The sequence below is a fragment of the Esox lucius genome, chromosome 1, assembly GCF_011004845.1.
Source record: "Esox lucius isolate fEsoLuc1 chromosome 1, fEsoLuc1.pri, whole genome shotgun sequence".
In the NCBI taxonomy this organism is placed as follows: domain Eukaryota; kingdom Metazoa; phylum Chordata; class Actinopteri; order Esociformes; family Esocidae; genus Esox; species Esox lucius.
This window is the reverse complement of record NC_047569.1, coordinates 5,804,893-5,827,955: the sequence shown is the minus strand read 5'-3', so window position 1 is coordinate 5,827,955 and position 23,063 is coordinate 5,804,893. Positions and strand designations below refer to the sequence as shown.

The 23,063-nt window shown below is 39.1% G+C and overlaps 1 protein-coding gene across 7 annotated transcripts in view; it reads right to left on the bottom strand.

Annotated features, from left to right (window-relative positions):
- Positions 1 to 1,370: 1,370 nt before the first annotated feature.
- The window catches only part of LOC105007991 (muscleblind-like protein 1), a 138,292-nt gene continuing 116,599 nt past the window's right edge, over positions 1,371 to 23,063 (bottom strand). For 3 of the 7 annotated variants that reach the window (XM_020049429.3, XM_020049427.3, XM_013138852.4), the window contains 9 exons: positions 21,983 to 22,159; positions 17,243 to 17,443; positions 13,285 to 13,524; positions 9,565 to 9,618; positions 8,428 to 8,575; positions 7,353 to 7,388; positions 6,359 to 6,450; positions 2,236 to 2,309; positions 1,371 to 2,124 (listed from right to left, as the gene is read on the bottom strand). In XM_020049429.3, the coding sequence (XP_019904988.2) occupies positions 2,253 to 2,309; positions 6,359 to 6,450; positions 7,353 to 7,388; positions 8,428 to 8,575; positions 9,565 to 9,618; positions 13,285 to 13,524; positions 17,243 to 17,443; positions 21,983 to 22,159 (1,005 nt within the window). In that variant the 3' untranslated portion in view covers positions 1,371 to 2,124; positions 2,236 to 2,252. The remainder of the gene's footprint in view (positions 2,125 to 2,235; positions 2,310 to 6,358; positions 6,451 to 7,352; positions 7,389 to 8,427; positions 8,576 to 9,564; positions 9,619 to 13,284; positions 13,525 to 17,242; positions 17,444 to 21,982; positions 22,160 to 23,063) is intronic. The other 4 variants (XM_020049433.3, XM_013138993.4, XM_013139181.4 and 1 more) reach the window with 4 other exon arrangements.

Below are 23,063 nucleotides of genomic sequence, written 5' to 3'. Positions count from 1 at the left end.
ACTCCACTGGTTCCCACAGCAACCTCACTGTTCTAGTATTTCCTCAATGTGACATACCCATATAAAATATATTTGTTCAAAAAAACTTTGACAAGAAATTAAACAACATTCTTACAATTCACAAGAAATAAAAAATGATGTTGCTCACAATTATAACACAAAAAAACAACATCACATGAATTTTCAGAATACGGTATGAATAAAACAAAAACATGCATTACCTAATATTCATCATCCTACAAAAAGTTACTGGTAAAATCTAATAAGACAAACTTAACCAAATATGAAAATGTCATCCATGCATTAAACAATGTGAAATGGCACATTCATCGTCTTTGACAACAGAACTCAACAAAATAGACAAAAAAACAAAAAAATATGAGCAATAATCATTATATACATCCAGAGAGACTTCTGTGTTGACAAAACAGCATGGGTTAGGCAAGAGGACGGTTTGAAATGACATGTTGCATTGTGCCGACCTCACGGTGTAGAATTCTAAGGCTTTGGATGAGTCATACAATCAGGTAAAACTTTGCCCACTCTTTCATACAATGTTGTCAATCAATATGCCTTAACAACACAAACAATGCAAAAGCTCCCCATGCTGCCATGCACAACGTTATCTGTGATTCTGGCCAACCTCGCTGAATAGAACTCCCATTGTCAGCCCACGGATGTCATTTCAAAGCAACACAGGGAGAAGAAAAAATAAATACAAGATTAAAAAAAAACTTTGGCTGTATCTTTCCAAATGTACAGTATATCTACTTACACATATTGTGTTTTCACAAGTTCTCTTAAATACGTCGTAGACCATATGCACTGCACTTAATCAACAACAACAATAAACAAGAAATTCATTTCAAAGAAAAAAAAAAGAATGAATTACAAAAATCCATAAAATTTAACATAGCATCTTTAAGCCATCCACTAATTCTTTGAAAAATCACACGACTCTTGGCAATTTGGTTTGGCATGCAATTTTCAACAGGTCTTCAGCTATCATCCCTATTTCAGTCTCCAATGCTTCTCCATTACGACGGAGACTTTGGCATAACAGTGGGCCCAGGGCCAAAATCCTTCAATACTACACTTACCTTTAGAATTTACGCAATTACCTTGAATAACAAAAGACCAGGTCCTATCAGAAATAAGACCTCAAATCTGTCTGACACATTATGGAATCTACCTTAAAGGGAAATAAAAATAAATAAATCAACCGAAAAACAAGAGGCAAATCAAACAAGCTAAGGCGGGTAACAGTGTACCAAAGAGGTGGAGACCAGTGAATGGTTCTTGAACACAAATGTTAGACAAATGTTTAAGGAAAAATGCATGACTTTGAAGGCGTTCCCATCTTAACACTGCTCCAATAACACTGTGGTTTGGTTGGGATGGACATAGAGTCTATGGCACTTTTTGTGGAGCTTGCAACATATCTAGTCAAGCTGGGATGTGCTTTAAAGGTACAAAGGTGTAGTAGACCCAAAACATTTCACTTTCCTTTGAATCAAGTTTGTCTTGTAAGAACTCATTTATGAATGATACACTGTAAGTGCACAATTCATTCTTTCTAATATGGCAATTGGTTATTTTTCCTGTTTGTTTTCCCCTCTAAAATCCAAGGTGCACCTTTTTATTTTGTGTAAACCATGAAAAACATATCAATTAAAACAAAATGAAATAAAAATATATATATATATATATATATAAGTCTTGGTCTACTGACGTACCAAACCAGTGGGTGCAACTACGCCACACATCCATCTCCTTGATTTGACATTCAAAGTGTGTCCGGTGTGTTAAATGAATGACACCTCCATAGATGTAAAGGCTGTCTGTAATGTAGAGGCCAAAGAGTGGTTTTTCTGCAGGAGGCCAAAGAGTGTTTTTGTCCTTATGGTGCGTGTTGTCTGAGGAGACCTGTTCACCACCTAATGACCAACTGGACCTCCTATGTTAGCATGCATGTCAGTGCCACCACAGTTTACTGATGGTTGTAGTCTCCTGGTGTTCCGGAAGTTACAGGCATAGAAATATAATCTATTCTAAGTACTCTAGTTACAGACATGAAGGGTGATATTTTGTCTGGGACGGAACACCAGGCCACTTTAGGTCAATCTGCAGGGGAAAACAACAAGAAATGAATCAACGCAGATTAACAGCAGCACATAAAAAAAAAAAAAAGGATTTCATAGACACAGAACATCTGGAAAATGTACTGAATCTTACTTTTCTGGATTAGTCATTTACATCTGGGTCACATACTTGTGACTAGTCAGATGATCTGCAGATATTATTGGAATCTAGAGAAGAATATTTGAGGGTGAGAGGGAGAAAGAAAAACACAAGTACCGGAATTTTAGACACAATTTAGTTACAAAACAACAGTTTGGGGTCAATGGGCTAATTAAATTTTTTTCCATCACATACAGATGTGATACAACAACGCTGACTATGCTGAGGATGAAACAATTTAGTTATATTCCAGAATATTCTATTTGGTGTTAAAAGCCTCAGGGAAACTAAGGTATTATTCCAGCAGATAGAGTATGGACAACACATTTTCATTTACAAGGCTTTGATACCAAGCATTCATCCTCCTCTTCTGATGATAATTTATATAGGTGCTATGTTCCTGAGTGTGTAGAGCATAGCACCTTCAATGCCAGGGTTGTGGAAAAAACCCACATTACTGTAAGTCATTTTTTCAACAGTTCTAAAAGAAATGTGGTTTTCCTTAGGGGTTAAGCTTGTGTGATTAATGATACACCTGATGCTTTGCATGATTATTATTTAGTATCCACATCAAAATACAGTGCGCGCTATTAAAGTATTATGGTCAATCGCACAGTCAAATAAGCGAGAATAAAAAAGGTAAGGAATGAAGTATGACTTCAAACAGCAAAACTAATGTGCATTAGCATTCAGAATAAAACCATACATTTAATGTTGGTACATTTGTTCAAAGATATGATGGTAAGAGAGATTAAACTCAACTCTGTTCCTCACAGCAAGAACTCTTTCATGCAGTAGTGTTTCTGTGCAGACCCTGAGGACCACACATCGCTATGCTATTTACTGTTGTGTGTGCACTTGGTGAGCACTAGGCAGCTGCTTTAGCTATGTCTTTCATTATTGTAGTGTTTATTGTATGTAGGCTACCATCGAAAATGTGTGAAAATAAAATTGAATAAATCAGTAAAAATATTTTCTCTCATTTTTAAATTATATACTTACACGTTTTTGGATATAATTAGTATTATCTACATTTCTTTAAAATATTATTTTATATTGAATATACAACATGTATTCTCCTTCCCAGATTCATACTTGCGACGTGCGAGTTGCAGAGTGCGTAAAAAGGTGAGGCAAAAACGGTAGGAAACCAAAACAAGTACACCATTTTACAGAAATGTAATATCTGAAACTCATGGTCATAGGCAAGACAAACAATAAGCTGTGGGGCGCAGTGGTGAAACAAACACATATATGCACAACTAATGAGTGATGGGGAACAAGTGCATCCTCGAGGAGCGCTGCTGCCATCACTCTCCAGCCAGTGGTTAGTACACTGGCGAGGTGGAGTGTCGGAGAGGAGGGAAAGACGCTGTGTCACGCAGAGCAGACGTTACAAAAATGGTTAATCAAAGCCAAATGAAAGCCAAGCAGTAAAGCAGTTCTGCATGGAGGAGTGAGGCAACATTTGATTAACAATTTGATGCTTTTTTTTTTTGATGCTATTGCATCTGATTACACAAACACAAATCACCTTAGGTTTGCTCTTTGGGACCCCCCTGCCACCTATTCTTGGCACTATCAACGTAACTGCCCACCCGGTTAGATCCCTACAGGTGTTGTCACTGTGGACAGCTATGTAAAGGTTTCTTCCTTGTTCCTAAAATGAGCAAAATCCAGGCAAAACTCTTAAGGATCAGTGGAAGCAATGTCAACAATGCATGAAACCTTTAAGGCTTTAATGCAGCTTTGAAATTTTTTCCACTGATCCTTAGGACTTTTGCCAGGTGTATCTAGACTGAAGTCATGCAATGTCTTTTACATTTTATATTTTGCACCTAGTTACACTAAAGCAGGGGGTTACGTCCCTACAAAGGTTGAAGTGCACCATGAGCTCTTCTACAGCTCCGTCCAAATCAGGTGCTACAGGCAAGGTTGACCAGAAAGGGTTAGCAAGTCAAGGAGTCTAATCCATGACTAGCTCAACCCCTTACAACAATGGACCGGTCTCATGGAGGAGTGTTAGGGCCTTCTAGTTAATACATTGAATGAGATTCCTTCTAATCAACCACCCAATATTATTTGTGGGCAAACTGGAGTGGTCCCTTACTTATCCATAGTTCTATGATCTCTGCCGCAGTACAACTGATCACATCCGGGTTGACCGGCCATCTCACTCTTCTCAGTTTAAACAATCCAGATTTAGTGTTTTTTTTTATGAGACCACTCTCTCTTTCTGCTAGAGTTTTTCCAATTTCCCTGAGCCTAGGGCAACCTGGGCACGACCACATTCCTCTAAGACAGGGGCACTCAACTCATACCCTACGAGGTCCAGGGCCTGCTTGTTCTACCTCATCATAAATTGAACCCACCTGGTTTCCAGGGTCTAAATAAGTCCCTAATTAGAAGGTGAGGGCTCTAGGATGTCCGGGGGAGACAATACTGTATGCCTTTGGAGCTGGGTGGCATGGAGGAGATGGGACTGCTTTACATAACTCCGGTGGATATGAATGTAGCCAACTACCTAGTGCTTATTAAGGGCTGGGTGGTATCTGTCATTGTAGTGATTGATTGATAGAAAAATGATGAGTTACTGATTAGTTAAGAGCAAAGTCAATGTGGTTCAGATACAGATCTTTCTTTTAGAGTTGAGACAGTTTTTTTAAATCTGAATGGTGGGGCTTCCAGGGAGACTCAATACCATATTGGTCTGGAAAGCCCTGCTTGAAGTTCTTCAGGTAGTATTCAGATAGTGTACGCATGAAGGCGCATTCCCTCTAGTGTGTTGTATCTCATTAATTCCTTCACAGAACAAGGGTTATATTCATAACCTAAAGTTTTGTTTTGCAGCTAAAGATGTCATAAAACATTATTGAGTGTATCTTTTCACACAGGGGAATACATGGGAATGGTTTTTGCAATAATTTGTAAACAAAATAAATTATAAAAACATACAAACATTATGTAACTCTATGATAGAGTTTAAGGGATAGTTCACCCAAATTACAAAATGGTACATACACCGATCGGCCATAACACATGACCACTGACACATGAAGTGAATTACACTGATAATCTCGTTATCATGGCAACTGACAAATAAGTTTGATCCATGAAGGCCCCACCTCTTAACTTACAGGACTTAATGGATCTGCTGCTAATGTCTTGGTGCCAGCAGATACCACATCACACCTTCAGAGGTCTAGTGCCATGGTTCGAGTCCATGCCTTGGCGGGTCAGAGCTGTTTTGGAGGCAAAAGGGGGACCTACACAATATTAGGCGGTCATAATGTTATCGCTGATCGGTGTAGGTGTCCTTACCATGTAAGGCTTACTCAGTTTATGGGCGAAGCTTTACTTTACTTTAGTTTCTTTGGCATTGTTTCCAAATGCTAGTATTTTTTGCACATCACATCTTTGTTGAATGTCGCAATCACTTTCAGGTACTTTTTCTTAATGTCAATATGATGAATGAAAAATGCTATTACAGGTCTCTGGACTTGCTAAAATGTTAGAATTTCAAAACTATGCTGAGAAACTAAACCAAAGCATGGATCACTTTCAAATCGTGTCCATAGACCATTTACAGGGAAGGATCCTAATGTGCCGTTTTGTTATTTGGTAGAACAATCCCTTTTAGATTCTTTGTAAAAATGATTAAAAAATATGCTTACATATCTCTGATTAGCACATGATTAAACAATTAATTTACTGCCAAACACAGATATAAAAAAAATCATCCCCAAAATGTACCTTCTATAGAGCATGTTGGAAATATGACAAATATGTGTGTTTTTCATAAATCATTTTGATAAAAACTGACAAAGGATATTCCAAATTCAAACCTCTGGCCAAGTTTTACTTTTACGTTTGGGCAACTGGACTAAAAAAGCTATAAGCTATAAAACTTAATCACGCTTTCTATTAAATACATTTTATAGAAAGCGTGATTAAGATACCACAATGATTCCTAGATCTACTCTATTCCTAGACCCTTCCAAAGATAATTTGAATATGTTTATTTATTAACTTACACTGTTAAAAACCTTGTCAAATTCCCACCATACACTTTCATGACAGAATGTACACAAAGAGAGGAAGCAGAAGAGGAGCAAACCTGATTGGCGGTTGCAGTTGCAAAGGGAACACTTGTGGCAGAAGAGGTGGCTGCAGACACAGTGGCGGGCGTAGCACCGTGCATCATAGGTACTTTGGGGAGGGAAAGACCACACAGGCAAATGAACTGGAGCAGGCATAGTTGTTGCATTATAAAGGTGCCTGGGAAACATTTTATTTAAAGGTCCACTTTTAACTAACTTAAAAAATGTTAAGACTAGTTGCAGATGTTGACCAATAGAAAATAAACCTGTGCATTTCTAAATACTTCATGCCATTAACCGATTTACAAGCCAACCTTTAGATAAAAGGTGTTAGCTAACTGGGTTAAAGTTTGGGATGAGGGTTAGGACAATAAATGGGTCAGAGTGGGTAATTACAGGTTCAAGCTATGTGGGACTTAATATGACAAACAAAAAATATGACATCATGCGGTTATACTGCATAGCGAGAGGACATTCCATTGAGGTGACACAAGAGAACACGTCAAAAAGTTAAACAATTATATTTTAAAATTGTCTTCCAAATAACTAATATACGTAATTCATATTTTAACAACCATACACACATTATAACTGAACCTTTACCACGGATACAAATAACATTATAATACAGAAATGTCTATGACCCACAGTCCACCTCAATCTAGTCCAATCCCACTCTGTCAGGGTATAAGTTGAATTTGAAAGATTTTAAATGTGATTGTAATTTAATTGTCAGCAATATGCAGATTTTATGTTTGTACCACATTTCAGCTGCAACTTCCTATTCATGTCTGTTCACCATCCACAACACCAGGTGACAACAAAATCTATGACAGTTCGCCATTTTGCTTTCATGGCAGATAAAGTGAAGGAGACAAGAGTATGTATACTTAGGACTATTGGCATGTGCTCTTGACTTCAGAGTGGTAAATGGCAGCCCTGGTGACTAGAGATGGAGTGTGAGTTACTGGAGAGGTACAAACGTAATCAGGTAGGAAAGCTGGCACCTACCAACACTGGTTGCAGGTGTCATGCACAATATTGAGCCTGCCCATCATGCATTGTAACAGGAATTGGATCGGAAAGGGAGAAGAAAATAACCCATCACAAGTGAAGTGTCATTAGAGAAAGAGTGTTACATGTACCACGATGACACATGACATCAATAAAAAAACGCATTACACGTAACACATCTCAAATAGAGTGACAGTAAAGATTTGTGTGGCATCCACTGACAGTCATTGTGTAATAATAACTGAACATTACTGCATTAGCATTGGCCAATCATTACCGCTACAATCATGGAAGATGCTAACATACAGGGCGGAAAATATACAGTGCTGAAATGTAAGGTCATGAGATACTGTGCATTAATGAGTATAGCTATAACATAGGTTCAAATCTGAATCAACAACATCTTTTAGAATCAGTCCTCAAGAGTAACAGTAATTTTTAAAGATGGGACATGTTTTACATTGCTGCTTGACACAGGTACAAAACCAAAAGACCTACCACAATGGTAGCAGGTTAGTAACACTTTGAAAGACCATCATTTCACTATAACTTCAGATCTATTATAGATATTCTCTGAAATTGCAATGCTAAAAGGAAACACTATATTTCTATATGTGGCACCTTTAAAACTTCTTAGTCGATAACTTCCACTGATAAATTAATTCCAGTACAAATTAAAAAAACTGGCCATCATATAATACTCCTAGAATTTTTTAAAGGTTTGCTGGCAAACCTAGAATTGACTATCAATAATATGCCTCTAATACTCTTAGTATACACCCAGACTAAGGACAGAAGTCCAATGCTGGGAGATCTGAGGAGTAGTATCATTCACTGGAACCAATCAATGCTGGGCTATTCTTATACCGTCAAGAAGGATTGTGGGACAGGCATTAGTTTGCTGTGGTTGGACCAGGCTTGCTTTGCTTGTGAATTACATTATAGTTAGAGGGATCATGTTAAAGTACAATCAGAACTATTTGTGTAAAAGGTGAGACATTTTATGGGAAAATATTAAGTTGCTGAATTGAGGCTGCAGCAGCAAGCTGAGAGGTGAAAAGTCAAGGCCTACCTGATGGTATAAACTGCTGCTGAAACTGCATGTTGGCCAGGGCTTGTTGGTACTGGAACATGCCAGCAGCGTTGAACATGGTGGTAGCACCATTGGCTTTTTCAAGTGTGGGTCTCTTTGGTAATGGAGGTAAAACAGGAGGGAGTCCCTGATCAAGGGACCCGATGGAAGGGGAAAACACAAACAAAAAATATATAATGGTGGTGGTGGAATCAATGACAAAGAGAACAAATCACTTCATTAGAAGACAACTCCATCTCAAAGTAGCAACCCTTTTGATGCAAAAAATAGCAAGCAAGCAACGGTCTATGCTACACTGGTACTTTCAAAGCAAGAGTGGTGCTGGCATAGGAACTATAAATAGTGATAAAAATAAGTTGTAATAAACATACTGAAACAGAAATAATGTAGTACCGTAAAACTTACAAAATAAGCAAGCTATTCCACTATGACACATAGCATATATTTGGAAATGTGCAACATAATGTTATCAAGAGTAAACAGAAATTGTTGCCAAGGAAAAGCTGCACTGCCCACTCCATGATTAATAGTAGAAGCCATGTTAATTCTGAAGTCCCTCTGCAGGCCCATCCATCCACCAGAATTAGACATGCAAAACTGGAACTAATAAAAAAATATATAATCATGCAAGATACATATCCTTAAACTCTAAGGAGTTTACAGTAATCATGCCTCTTCATTTACTAAATTAATCCAGAATAAACGTATAAACCATATTATTAAGAAAGAATAAACTAGGTGATGAACTGATTCTAGACTTTATTCTAAATACAGTTGCTTATACTCATGTTTTACTAATCTCAAGTGATGAGGGAATGGTAATACGAACATAATAGCATTTTTAAATTGACGTTTTAGTAATATTGCTCACATATATTAGTCATATTGCTGACAATTCTATCCAGATCAACCTACACATATTATTGATTGCATGTACATAGTACCTTTGCCACTTCATTTCTTTAAGTTTTTATTTTTCTGGACTTATTACCATTTGTCATAATCAATTCATCACCCCATCAATGTTTAGTTAACATTAACTAATGGAGATGTATTTAGTTAGAATATAGTGTAACAGAGCTACATGCCAAGCTAAAAGGTGAAAGGTCATAGTACCAGGTCAAAGGTTGCGTCGAGGGGTCGCTTCAGTGATTTGACAGCCGACTGAGTCTTAATTAGCAGGCAGCGAGCACATGACGGCAATGGGCCAATGGGGTTCAAGCGCATTAACATAAACCAGCAAGCACAGGTGCATCATGGGAGCAGCAGTGCAGTTTGGGTTGTTCATAAAAAACAAAAACAAACAAACAAAAAATCATTGGAATGCAATATACACCAAATTACAGGACTACAGCATGCAGATTTATGGCTGTAAAGTTGTTACTTAAAGACTGATATAATTTACAGACAATGAAGTAGGTTGCCCTGCTTCCAATATGAGTACAGCATGCAATACTGAGCTACATACTGTTACTGAAATTAACATAAAAGTTTCAAGAACTACAGAATTCTTCAAAGTGAATTATAAAGTATTATACAGCAGTGCTTCTTAAACCTCACCTCAGGGATCCCCAGCCATTACATGTATTTGATATATTTCAGAGATGGCACACTTGATTTAACTTTTCAAGTAATAATCAAGTCCTTAGTGAGTAAGGGTGGCTCATTTCAAAATATTCTGTGCATCACCAGGCACTTCACTTTTTTACCATGCCCTGACACACATGATTCAATTAGTGAACTTATCATTAAGTTTTTGACTACTTAAATTAGGTTTGGCTGATTTGGGTTAAAACAAAAATATGAAATAACTGGAGAGGCCTGAGGAGAGGTTTGTGAAACCCTGCATTAGCTAATTCAGAACTGTGATGAAATTGGGACATCTCTGCCGGGATTTGAGACCTAATGTCCGATGGCGTTTTCAGATCTGTTACATCCAGCACTACAACAGAGTAAATAGTCATCTAGTGTTGATTTTTCTGGGTAACATAAATCTTAAATTGCAAGGACCAAAAAAAATCATGCTCATTAAGGCTTAATCTGTGTCCACGAAACCAGCCCCCAGTGTTAAATTAACACAATTTTAAAATATTCCCAGTGTTGGTGTTAGTAATCAGAGTTGAACCAAATCACCCATATCATATGTCCCAGCATGCTGTATTGTAGGTTGATACTAGAATTGTCCAAATGTATATCTTTATATGTAAATTTAATGATTAGTAAATCATATGCTGCTTAAATGAAAAATAAAACAAATTAATCTAAGACATATTAAACACTTTACTGAAAGTATTTTACTCATGAATACAATTGTTACATTCAGAAGATTTACAATAATTATTAATATTTTCACATATACAGCTCTGGAAAAAATTAAGAGACCACTACATGTATGGCAGCCATTCCATTGCAGTATCTGTTCAATTCCAACACAGGCACACCTAATTTTACTTAATGAGGTACCTGAACCAAATCTAATTTAACAAGGAAATGTATAAAAACCACTGCTGTGGTCATCACTATGCTCTTGCAATAAGACCAGCTGGATGGCAAAAACAGTGCAAGTAGTAATTTGAATTGATTTCTGAACTCTTCCTAAATTAAATCATTAGTATTCTGTTGTTGAAAAATGAATATGAATTTGTTTGGTTATTTTAACCAGTTATACTTTAAGGGACAATATTTTTATTTGGAATTTGGGAGTAATGTTGTCAGTAGTTTATAGAATGAAACGAAACTATTCATTTTACTCAAACACATACCTATGAACAGTAAAACAGGAGAAACTGATAATTTTGCAGTGGTCTCTTAATTTTTTCTAGGGCTGTATATAATATTATAAAAGCATGTCATTTAACAATGAATCTCATGGTAACCAGTCGTGATGTTATCAAATAACTCGCTTTAAAATGTATACTGCCAATGTTTGTACACTTTAACCTTAGTCCAGCATCTACAGTCATTAGGAAAAGTAGGTAAAGTTTTCTTTATTTGACATATTTGGACAAATTGTAATGTAATTTTAACTTAAACCCCATTGAAAGATAACGGTAACCCAATTTCACAAAGGACACAACAAACATTCTACTTTGCAAACATTTATTCATCAAAAGTCAACAGAAATGCCTTTTCATAGTGCAGAAACATTTACAACCCTAGCATTAGTGGCTTGTGTTGTCCAGTTTGGCTGAAATAACATAAGGAAGCCCTTTCTTGTAACTCAATAAGTCTGTTACATAAACTGGGAGTTTATCTCATTATTTCACAAAATGTCATTTTACAATGAGATAACTATCTCATTATAATGAGATAAACTTAGAGATGCAGCAGCAAATAAATATGTTGATTTTTATTTGAAGATACAAATTCTCTGATTCATTTCGTCTGTCTTCATTGTATCTCATGCGTCTGTCTTTATTTTCAGAAAGTGGATGGTTGTATTCCTTTCATTCTGAATAATAATGAAAAAAAAATTATCATTGACATTTCTTTATTTTTATTGTGTCCTTTAAACTATGCTTTCATCAAAGAATCCTCCATTTGCATCAATTACCGCCTTGAAGACCTTTGAGGTAATCCTTGAAGAGATTTCAGCCCATGCTTCCTGAAGCACCTCCCACAAGTTGGGTTTGCTTGATAGGCACTCCATACCATCAAGCTGCTCCCACAACGGCTCAATAGGGTTGAGATCTGGTGATTGTGCTGACCACTCCATTATAGACAGAATACCAGCTGACTGCTTCTTTCCTAAATAGTTCTTGCATAGTTTGGAGCTGTGCTTTTCTTTTTATTGGCTAGGCGGAGAAATTGCTTTTTCTTTGCAAAATCCCAGAGTCGCCTCTTCACTGTTGACATTAAGAATGGTGTTTTGTGGGTACTATATAATGAAGCTGCCAGTTGAGGACCTGTGAGGCATCTTTTCTCAAACTAGACACTCTAATGTATTTGTCGTCTTGCTCAGTTGTGCACTGAGTCTTTCCACTCCTCTTTATACTCTGGATAGAGCCAGTTTGTGCTGTTCTGTGAATGGAGTAGAACATAGTGTTGTACGAGATCTTCAGTTTCTTTGCAATTTCTCAAATGTAATAGCCTTAATTTCTCAGAACAAGAGAGACTGATGAGTTTCAGAAGAAAGTTATTTGTTTGTAGTCATGTCGAGACTAATTGAACCTAGAATAGCTGATGCTCATGTACTCACATAATCTAAAGAAGGAGGGTTTTGCTGCTTCTTTTTTTTTCCATCTGTGCTAACATAATTGGAAAAGGGTTTTCTAATGATAAGCCTTTTAAAATAATAAACTTAGCAAACACAACGTGCCATTGGAATGCAGAACTGAAGGTTTCTGATAATGGACTTCTGTACACCTATGTAGATATTCCATAAAAAATCTGCCGTTTCTAGCTACAATAGTAATTTACAACATTAACAATGTCTATTGTATGCATTTCTGATCAATTTGATGTTATTTTCAGTGACCCCAAACTTTTCAACAGTAGTGTGTTATTATTATATCTATATAACTAATAGTATTATTGGTAACTTCAATTCAAAACAATGGGACATATGTATATAAGGCACGACCATAAGCATTGTGTTAACTTAACACTGTTTTAGTGTCTCCACGTTTCAACCCTGGAGAATTTGCTGCGGGATACGGATTATGCTACAATCAGTACTCAAGAACAACTAGCTGAAGGGCGGGGTCAGAGGTGAGTGAAGAGCTCGGAATGCGAGCCAAGGGAAGGAAGGGGTGACCAAGGAGAATGTGACTGCCGGGGCAGGGGACACATTTTGGGGCTTGACTGGAGTGTCTTGGGGGGGGGAAGGATACATACCATGGCAGCAGCGACAGCAGCCTGATTGACCTGGTGCTGTGTGGCCTTGATCTTGGCCTGCAGGTGGGCCGGCGGGTGGAAGTATTTACACTTCTCCCGGGAGCATCGTCCCTTGATGTAGTCCATGCACACCGTCACCGTGTTGTCATTGGTATCAATCATGGTGCTGTCCGAGGGGTGGGCGAAGCGACAGTCGTTCTCCCCCCGTGTGCAGTTACCTCTCTGGTACTCCCGGCATACCTGGAGAAAGAGGGAGGAACGGATACGTAAACACACATGGACAAACAGTCCAACAGGAAATTAGTTATTGGGGGGGGTTCGTAAAACCATGTATAATCCTGATACAGAGCAACACAATAAGTCAAAGCCTGGTGTAGTCGTATATGTCTATATTTACCACTGCCATGGGCAGGAAGGGCCTATCAATAACCAGTGGGAACAAATTAATAAAAATGCATAATGAATGTCTCAAATAAACAAACAAGGAAAAAAACGGCCAATTAGAGGCCCATATGAACAGCATACATACTCATTGATCTTGTAATGTTTCCCTTCCCTCACTTAATCAGTCATGGATATTATGATTCTTTTTTAAATCGATGACCATGACAAACAAAATTAATAATATGCTGTTCCTGACTGTTCCAGGAGGGGGCAGTATCTCCATGGTCAGGATAAAACTGGCATCTCAGTTTTTAGTTTTTTTTCTCCTGGACTAATGTGAAACAACAGAAAAACTAAACTAGACTGGATTGAGAGTTTTGTACGTGTGTGACTGCGTTTGTGGGATGGATGTGACTTTTTTTAAGAGAACACTAGCTTTTCAGACCGACCTCAATGTCTAAACAAAAGGCCAGAGTTATTAGGATGGAAACTGTCTCTGCCTCCAATCTTCACAGACGACACTTTCTCACATCTGCCACACTAGTCTGTGAGTGATTGGGCTTGAGCTAATGAAAACAGCAAGGCTGGTCCCATACTTACAGACTCACACACTCACTCACCCCTCTCTATTTCTCTCTCTCATCCACCATACCATTTGTAAAAAATAAAGTATGCTTTGTTGTCAGGCAGATGTTATGAAAGAAGGAGGGAGACAGGGAGAGTAAGAAGAGAGAGAGAATGTAACTGAGCATGAGAGTGGGTAATGAATAAGCAAGGGAAGACGGATAGAGATGGCCGATCTAGAGGGATAGAAAGGATAGAAAGTCTCTTGAGAGAGGGAGAGGAGGTTTAGAGGACAGGGTGAGGAAAAGGAGAGGAGACAGGAGTGGAATTTAAAAAGAGTAAGGAGAGAGAGGGTGTATCTATTGCCTATCTCACTCTCTCAATAAGAGTTAGTAGCCCTAATCTAACATCATGGTATTACCTCAGAGAAATGAAACCATGGGAAAGCTCCCAGTTGGCTAACAGGTAGACATTAAGGAGCCGAGCAGAGATAAGTGTTGTCAGGCCAAAGACTGAAGGTTGGCAGAATGTAAATTAAGTTTTCATCAAAAACTACAGAGTTAAGAATAAAAGGGTGATTTTCTGGGAATTTAGATAAACAAACACAATTCTACGCGATGCAGAGCTTCAGTCCACCGACTCTTGCCCCTTGCAACTCCAATGTGTTGGGTTGAATCGGTAAGCTAACAAGAAGACATGGCTATTATTTCCTTAAAGGCATGTTGTATTGTCATAATGCAGGTAAGATTTTGTATGTATCACTTATTGAGGTATGGGATGCTGCAGTGTTGGAAGCCATTCCTCCTCTAAGAAAAAGAAGGAAACAGTACAGAAGCGGTGAAAGAAAATCAAAAAGTCGAAAAATAAAACAGAGCGGTCAGAATATATAATCTCTAAACCAAAAAAAAAAAGAATACCCCAACCTCAAGCGACTAACCCTCAAAAGTTTTTTTCCAAAAGAGAGCGAGTTGTATGTTATGCCGGAACCACGGAATCCTGATCCTGTTTATTGTGATTGACACGTTATGATAGAGGAAAATATGAGTATTTATGGTAAACCTATTTTTTGTCGAATGAGGCCAGAGCAGGGTCTGGCTTTGTAAAAATAGTACTGGTATGGGGTAAGCAACTACAGACTACTAAGCCAACAGCCAATTTCCTTTTGGAAGCTGTAACAAATAAGGGATAGGTCATTTTTTTTAGGAGGGGCATAGGCAAGCATGAGCCGGTGTGATCCTATTGGGCAATACTGGCTTGTTCTAGCATGTTTTTTCATAAAGTATGCCTGTGCAATAACTCAATCCGTCATGCTCTTTTTCTAAACAACACAGTTAAAAAAAACAAATTTCCCTTTCTCTGTCCATTTGGACACAGTTGAGAACACTGTTGGGAAGAAGTATTGAGATGAGATGTCTCGTCACTGAGTAAATGGTCAGAATGTCGACCCAGTTCCATCTTGCTCCGTAAGCTTCACTGCCTGGACGGTGGGCTTCTCTGTGGGGAATGGAAATAACGACCGGATGCTTCAGAATCACACAGTCGGTGGGCTTTCTGACCCCATGTTCATGTGTGGCATCAGTTTGCCCCCTTGGCCTTCTTCCCCATGTCCCTCATTACCCTTGTGTGGCCCTAATATCCCTCCCTTGTCCACCGTTTCCTTGAATTGTTAAGTGAAATCTAATTGCTCCTGTCACCCCCCCGCCCTCTGACCCCCTCCCACTCTCCTTCCCTGGTGACCATAACCAGCCAGCCATTCATTGATTTCCCATGTCTCTCTCCATCTTCCGTTCCTGTTATTGACTCGTGCTCTGGTTGCCGGGGCCGCCCCCCCGCCCCGAGACTTCCTCTGCGCCACCTTGTTTAATTAAACGGGCTGTACTGAGCCATGTTCCTCGCATTAACCTGCTTGCCCTCCCCCACCAGCTCCCAATGATCATCTGCATGTTGCATAGAAAAGGGGTCCCACCGGGGAACACTTTATGGTCCCCAGAAGAACCATTCTTGGCTCCAAGTAGAACCTTTATGGGTTCTATGTAAAATCCTTTGTGTAAAGGGCTCCTTATAGAACAAAAAAGGCTTTCAACTGGAATCCTAAAGGGTTCTCCTAAGAAGTATTTTAGGTTGGAGATAACACCTTATTTTCTAAAAGTGTGACGTTTATATGGTCAGGTTTGTGTGTGCGTGTTTCCGTGCATGCTTTCCAGATTTGTGCAGAGGCTATAGGGATATATTACAAGGTGTGATCAATGGTCTAGCCAACAAAACTGACAAAATATAATGACATAATAATAACAATACAAGTGTGAACCAATAACACATTTCCAGTTTTGTCAATGTCTAATCATAAATGAGGAGTAATCTAAAGACCACACTTTCAAAGTGCTGTCTTTCATTTTATGAAACTGTATTGTTATTATATATATATAACTGTTATTGATTTTACATCATTTAGCATCCTGGTTGGAATCAAACCCAGAACACTGGCATTGCAAGTGCCATGGTCTACCAACTGAGCTACAATAGGGTCCATATGTACAGTATGTATCAATTTGATGGGCTTTAATGTCCTTACCTATACTCAATACTCCTTCCCCACTCCTGTTGATAAAATACAAATGTTACTGTGCATGGACTTTTGAAAGGGAATAACCACGAATATCAAATATGTGTCATGGTTCATTAATTGCTTGCAGTAATTGTTGGATCGTCTCTCTGTGCACGTAACTCTCTCACTCAGGGGAGCAGGTTCGAGGTAGCGCCAGTGCACTTACATTGCTCTACCCCCACTAATGACAGTTGTTAAAATTGTGAAATAATAATTAGGTAAAAAACAAACTTCCAGTCACAGTGAAAACACTAAATTGGGTAACCCTAATGGATTGTGACACATACCATATACATGTTATGTGTGAAATGTCAGTCGTGGGTGTTACACTTAACCTTTTCTAAGATCTACTCAGAAGACATCAACGTTGGCTTGTGCAGTCTTGTGCGGGTTGTTAAATCTCACCTCCAGTCTGTCTGTCCTCATGAGTTTCTGTGCGGCGACAGCAGCGGCGGAGGGCATGGGTAGGTTGGGGTTACTGGTCACCAGGACCGGGGTGCTGGACATAAGGTCAGCGGGCATCAGGCTGGGTGACACTGGACCCAGGTAGGGGTTGAACGCCGCACTGGCATTGGTGGCAAGGCTGGGGGTGACGGAGAACATAGGCTGCAGGGAGACAAGATCCAAAAATGCCGGTGTTAACAGGTCCGTCGGTTTTCAGGCTGGGAAGAGGCAGTGAGATATGGGCAGGGGGGGTTAGAGGTCAGAGAAGAAAGGGTCGGTGAGAGAGAAAAGTAATATACAGGGAAAGAAAGAGAAGGGAGACAGAAACCTTGAATGGGCATTTGTTCATCTGATGCCTGCTCCTCTTTCACTCATGAATAGTAGGAGCCTTATGTCCTTGTGTGAAGACACTTATTACAACCCCAGGGCTGAGAAGGGATCAGAGGGTTTACATCCCGTACAGTACATTATATATATATATATATATATATATATATATATATATATATATATATATATATATATATATATATATATATATAAAGAGAGAGAGAGAGAGAGAGAGGGAGAGAGAGAGAGAAAATATTTGTGATATTGGAAGTGTGTGCGTAAATGTAAGCTATATGCATATGTTTTACAAATGACCATGAGATGGATCATTTATCAACACAATTTTGAGTTTTAGCACCTCTGCCTTTAAAAGGTCCATCCCATTAGTATCCCCAACCACAACACCCTAGAAAATGACCAGTGTATTTGAACGTAGCAGCACTCACTGCCACCCAAGTGGCCGGTCATACGTAGGCCTGGTCTTTTTCCCCTCCTGAACAAACGTCTAAGCATGAAGTAGATCTGATGTGACGCCCCTGCTGTGTGACGCATAGCTAACGTTGCACAAGTGTGTATGCTCATGCATACTAATGTGTCTTAGAGCCCTGTTAAGGTTTCTGAGAGCTACTGGCATCAGTTCAAGCAGACAGATGCAATACGTGAGCACGGGCACGGTGAGTCTGTCCCGGCTGACATAGCAGCTCGTAAGTTTTCACAACGTGTTCCTGACTTCAGACACCGATTTCTCTGCGAGAGAGACAGCCAGGAAGACCAAGTGAATAATGGAGCAGGGTAAGCCAAAGCTGGACATCTACCTCCTACTGAAACATCACTGTCTCCTAGTGCAGATTAACTACAGATTGTTTATGGCCAGAGGATGTTCAAGACATCTGCAGAGCTCTGTTTGTAATATACCAGATAATATTCCTTTCATAAGGGGATGATGCAAGATAATGTCATGGAATACCAAAAAAATTATGTCATCTTCTAGGACCAGGTGTGTAAAGTGAATAATGACACTACTCTATTTAGTGTATTTGAGTAGCTTTTTTATTCTTTAGAAAGATGTTTCTTATTTTTTGCATATATTTCAGCAATTTGTCATTAAATCAATAAAATATGTACTTGGCTGAGATGTTTTTGTACTCTCTTCAACCCTGGTGAGTGAGTCAAAGGAGTTTTTTACATTCCCTCTACGTGCCACCTCCTCTTGATTGCCTGTGATCTTTTACAAAAGGAGGCCAGAGAGGAGTCAGGAGGTAAGGACATTTCATTGAGAAAACCCACAGGGAGGAAACGCAGAGGAAAGACAACCCCCCATCTTTCTTCCTTGTAGCAATTTAGCTAAGCATATCCCTTCCCACTGATATTATATCCATCCATGAAGTCACTGACCTTAACGTTGGGATTCATCATCCATAGAACAGTTGCCAGGATGTCATGTGATCACACTCATTTCAGTAGAGTTATAACAATAAAAAATATCCAATGAGATCAAATTAGACTCAGTATCAAACTCTCAATTCATTTTTACCTTGGCTAAATCAGAATCAGCTTTAATAGCAAAGTAAATGTACAAAGACTTGAACTTGGTGTAATGGTAGACAGTAGGGACAATATAATAATAACCTTAACCCAGTAGGGACAATATAGGGACAAACCTCAACAAATGGGTATTTCTATTGCTAAGAAAGAGTCTCTCCTGATGTGTGATGCACTAACATAATATGGTGTCAAGTTCAGTCCTCTAGGACAGAAGAGGGAAGAAGGGACAGAAGAGGACTGAGTTCTATGAAATATTACCTCACAATTACATTTCACTGAGTTATCCACAATCTCCCTTAGGCTGCGTTTAATGTCTACAATTTAATTACAAACCCCTCAAGACCTGCAACTCTGCTACATTAAACCAAAAATAAGAGCTCTCTGTTGGTTTTCATCACACCTATAGAGGTGATAATCAGAGCATCAAAGTGGGTATTGTGTGGTGAGAAATGAATGTCCTAAGTGCACCTACCAGATATCAGGGCATACATGGTCACTGAGGTGGGTACAAAACATGCACTAGGAAAGTTTCAAGAGGTTATCAAGTTGTCCAGAATGACAAATGAACCATGAATGTCAAGAAACATCTCAGTACCTTCTGAAAAAAGGCTCTTCACCAATGAAAAGCCAATACAAGGGCTTAGCTACAGTATAGCGACAACCCTTTTTGGGGTTATATAGAATCCTTTTCTATGGCTTTTTGTAGAACCTTAATGGAAAATGTACTGAATTTATAAAGAATTGTATTCAATCTAAAAGGTACTGTGCAGGTAAATTTGAAAAATAAAATTATACAAACAGTTTTTATATTCTGCTCAGAGATATTATATATCTATGTATATATATTTTATTATTATTGTGTCAGTTGATTGGTCATCTCAGGTGAGCTACCTCTGAAATAGAGGGGTTTGCCTGAGGAGAGAACTGAAAACCAAAGACTTATTGTGCCAACATTTCTCAATTGACACAAAACCATATGTAAGTTTTACACAAGATCACTGTGGATAGTCACAGAAGGTATGAACTGGCATTACGGTGCCGGCTCTAGACGTTTGGGGGCCCTAAGCATAATGCCATTTGGGGTCCCCTCTCCCCTATTGGTCAGGGGTACCCTAGCAGTCGGAGGCCCCGACTTATGTTGCTTATGTCTGGAGCTGGCCCTGCTGACATAACATGTTACCACAAACAGGAAGAACCATTCACCTCCAAAGACTCCTTAAATGATTATCACTTAAAGACTAATCATTTTTCCACATAAAACCCACCAGAAAAACAATCAGGAACCCCCAAACATTTGTACATATCGTTGCAACTGCTCAGCTGTCATTTTAGCCCACATGAATATTTTTGTACAGAAATGTTAGTACAGTGGCTGAACATGTTGCAATTGATGGGATGCACTTTTGGTCATAATATTGTTTTAACCATTCCAAGGCCAACTGAAAAAAAAATACTAAAAAAAAATTGTTTTGAAGAAAACTAAATTACACTTAGAAAGGAAAGCAAAACCAACAACCCCAATCAGACGGTGTTTTGAATGTACAAACTTCCCAAAATGCCATCTGATCACGAGGACATTGAGCACTCTCTGGCATTAGGCTGAATTTACAAATGGGCCCAAGTTAACAGCTTTTTATACCTCGTACAGCAAAACATGAGCATGGTATAATGAGTCAAATTACTAATGTATTAAAGAAAGTGATTCAAAATTGAGAAGTTAAGGAGGTGAAGCTGAGAGAGAGAGAAGAATTACGAGGGAAAGAGAAACAAAGATAGTACATAAGAATGGGGTCTCCTAAATCATAGCGACGTTGACCGTCCGTTAGCGGCCCCTCTCTAATATAAAGCTTCACAGGCATCATCAGTCAGGCACAGCTCTAATAGGCTTTAATTACATCACCCTCAGCTGAGCACCATGCATGAAATGAAAACACACACCCACGCTATTTGATGATGTGGAGAAAGGGTACAAGTGGGAGGAGAGGGTAAGAAGTTGTTGAAAGTGTACAAAAGAAAACGGGAGAGAAAGAGAGAGCGTCAGTCGCCTAGCCTTATGTCCTGATATCTTTGTGTAGATTTTCCCTGTCCAATGTTTTCAGTGACTTTCTTTGCCAACATGTTCTCCTAGCTCTTATACTGCTTTCGTTTTTCTTTCAGAACGGGAACATCTGTCTCCGTCCTGTATGTGTCTTATTTGTCCTCCTCTCCGTCTACATGCCATTCTAATTCCCCCTCTGTGAAATATTAAAGGTGCTGCAATGCTGCCGTCACCCTAACATCTCATGCTTCTCTCATTGTGCAAATCCTTTCCTGGCTTCCTGTCTTCCTTTCTTCGAGGTTTCCTTTCCTCTGCTTCCTCTCTTATAATGATATAGATAAAGATATGATAAGACGGTGCCTGTGTGTGTTGTTTGTGTTTCTGTAAAATAAGGACAATTATTTATGGGGAACAAATAAACAATCCAAGGTTTAAGATTGCAATTTAGTTAGGATTTAAGGAAAAATAGGATTCTGACTCGGAATGTTTGGGGTCTGCACAAGGATAGTGAAATATAAAATGTGTGTTTGAAGCACTAAATTCCTGTTCGTGACAATTTGCAGCAGTTCTTCTTTCTCTGTTTTGTTTTCTCACAGAGCAAAGGGATGACAACAGAATAGGAGATGTAGGGATGAAACACGAGTGGTAAACCAGTGATTGGTCCTAAGAGGAGAACGGCAGGTTCCTTTGATTCTGTTGACTGGCCCTGGTGAACAGTTTCACACTGTATTCCTGCCACTCGATCTAGTGTGTGTGTGTGTCTGGGTTTTTATGGGTGGTTCTCTCACCATACATGTGGGCTGTAGCTGTGTGCCTGGCATCATGGCGTTGGCCAGCTGCATCTGTTGTGCCAGCATGGCCATGTTCTTCTGCTGGATCAGGTTGTTCCTGCCGTTGATCTCCAACTGTGTCTTGAGGTGGGGGGGAGGGTGCAGGTACTTACAGTTCTCCCTAGAACAACGACCCTGTAAGGGGAGGGGGGGGTAGGAGAGTGGGAGAATTCCACATTAATCTACTTGTCTGTTGTTGTCGTTCGCATGTCGTTCGTAACTATTTGCGCATTGTTATAATACGGTGTGTAGCTCATAGTGTGACATTGTTACAATACGGTGTGTAGCTCATAGTGTGACATTGTTACAATACGGTGTGTAGCTCATAGTGTGACATTGTTACAATACGGTGTGTAGCTCATAGTGTGACATTGTTACAATACGGTGTGTAGCTCATAGTGTGACATTGTTACAATACGGTGTGTAGCTCATAGTGTGACATTGTTACAATACGGTGTGTAGCTCATAGTGTGACATTGTTACAATACGGTGTGTAGCTCATAGTGTGACATTGTTGCAATACGGTGTGTAGCTCATAGTGTGACATTGTTACAATACGGTGTGTAGCTCATAGTGTGACATTGTTACAATACGGTGTGTAGCTCATAGTGTGACATTGTTGCAATACGGTGTGTAGCTCATAGTGTGACATTGTTGCAATACGGTGTGTAGCTCATAGTGTGACATTGTTACAATACGGTGTGTAGCTCATAGTGTGACATTGTTACAATACGGTGTGTGTAGCTCATAGTGTGACATTGTTACAATACGGTGTGTAGCTCATAGTGTGACATTGTTACAATACGGTGTGTAGCTCATAGTGTGACATTGTTACAATACGGTGTGTAGCTCATAGTGTGACATTGTTGCAATACGGGGTGTAGCTCATAGTGTGACATTGTTACAATACGGTGTGTAGCTCATAGTGTGACATTGTTACAATACGGTGTGTAGCTCATAGTGTGACATTGTTGCAATACGGTGTGTAGCTCATAGTGTGACATTGTTACAATACGGTGTGTAGCTCATAGTGTGACAT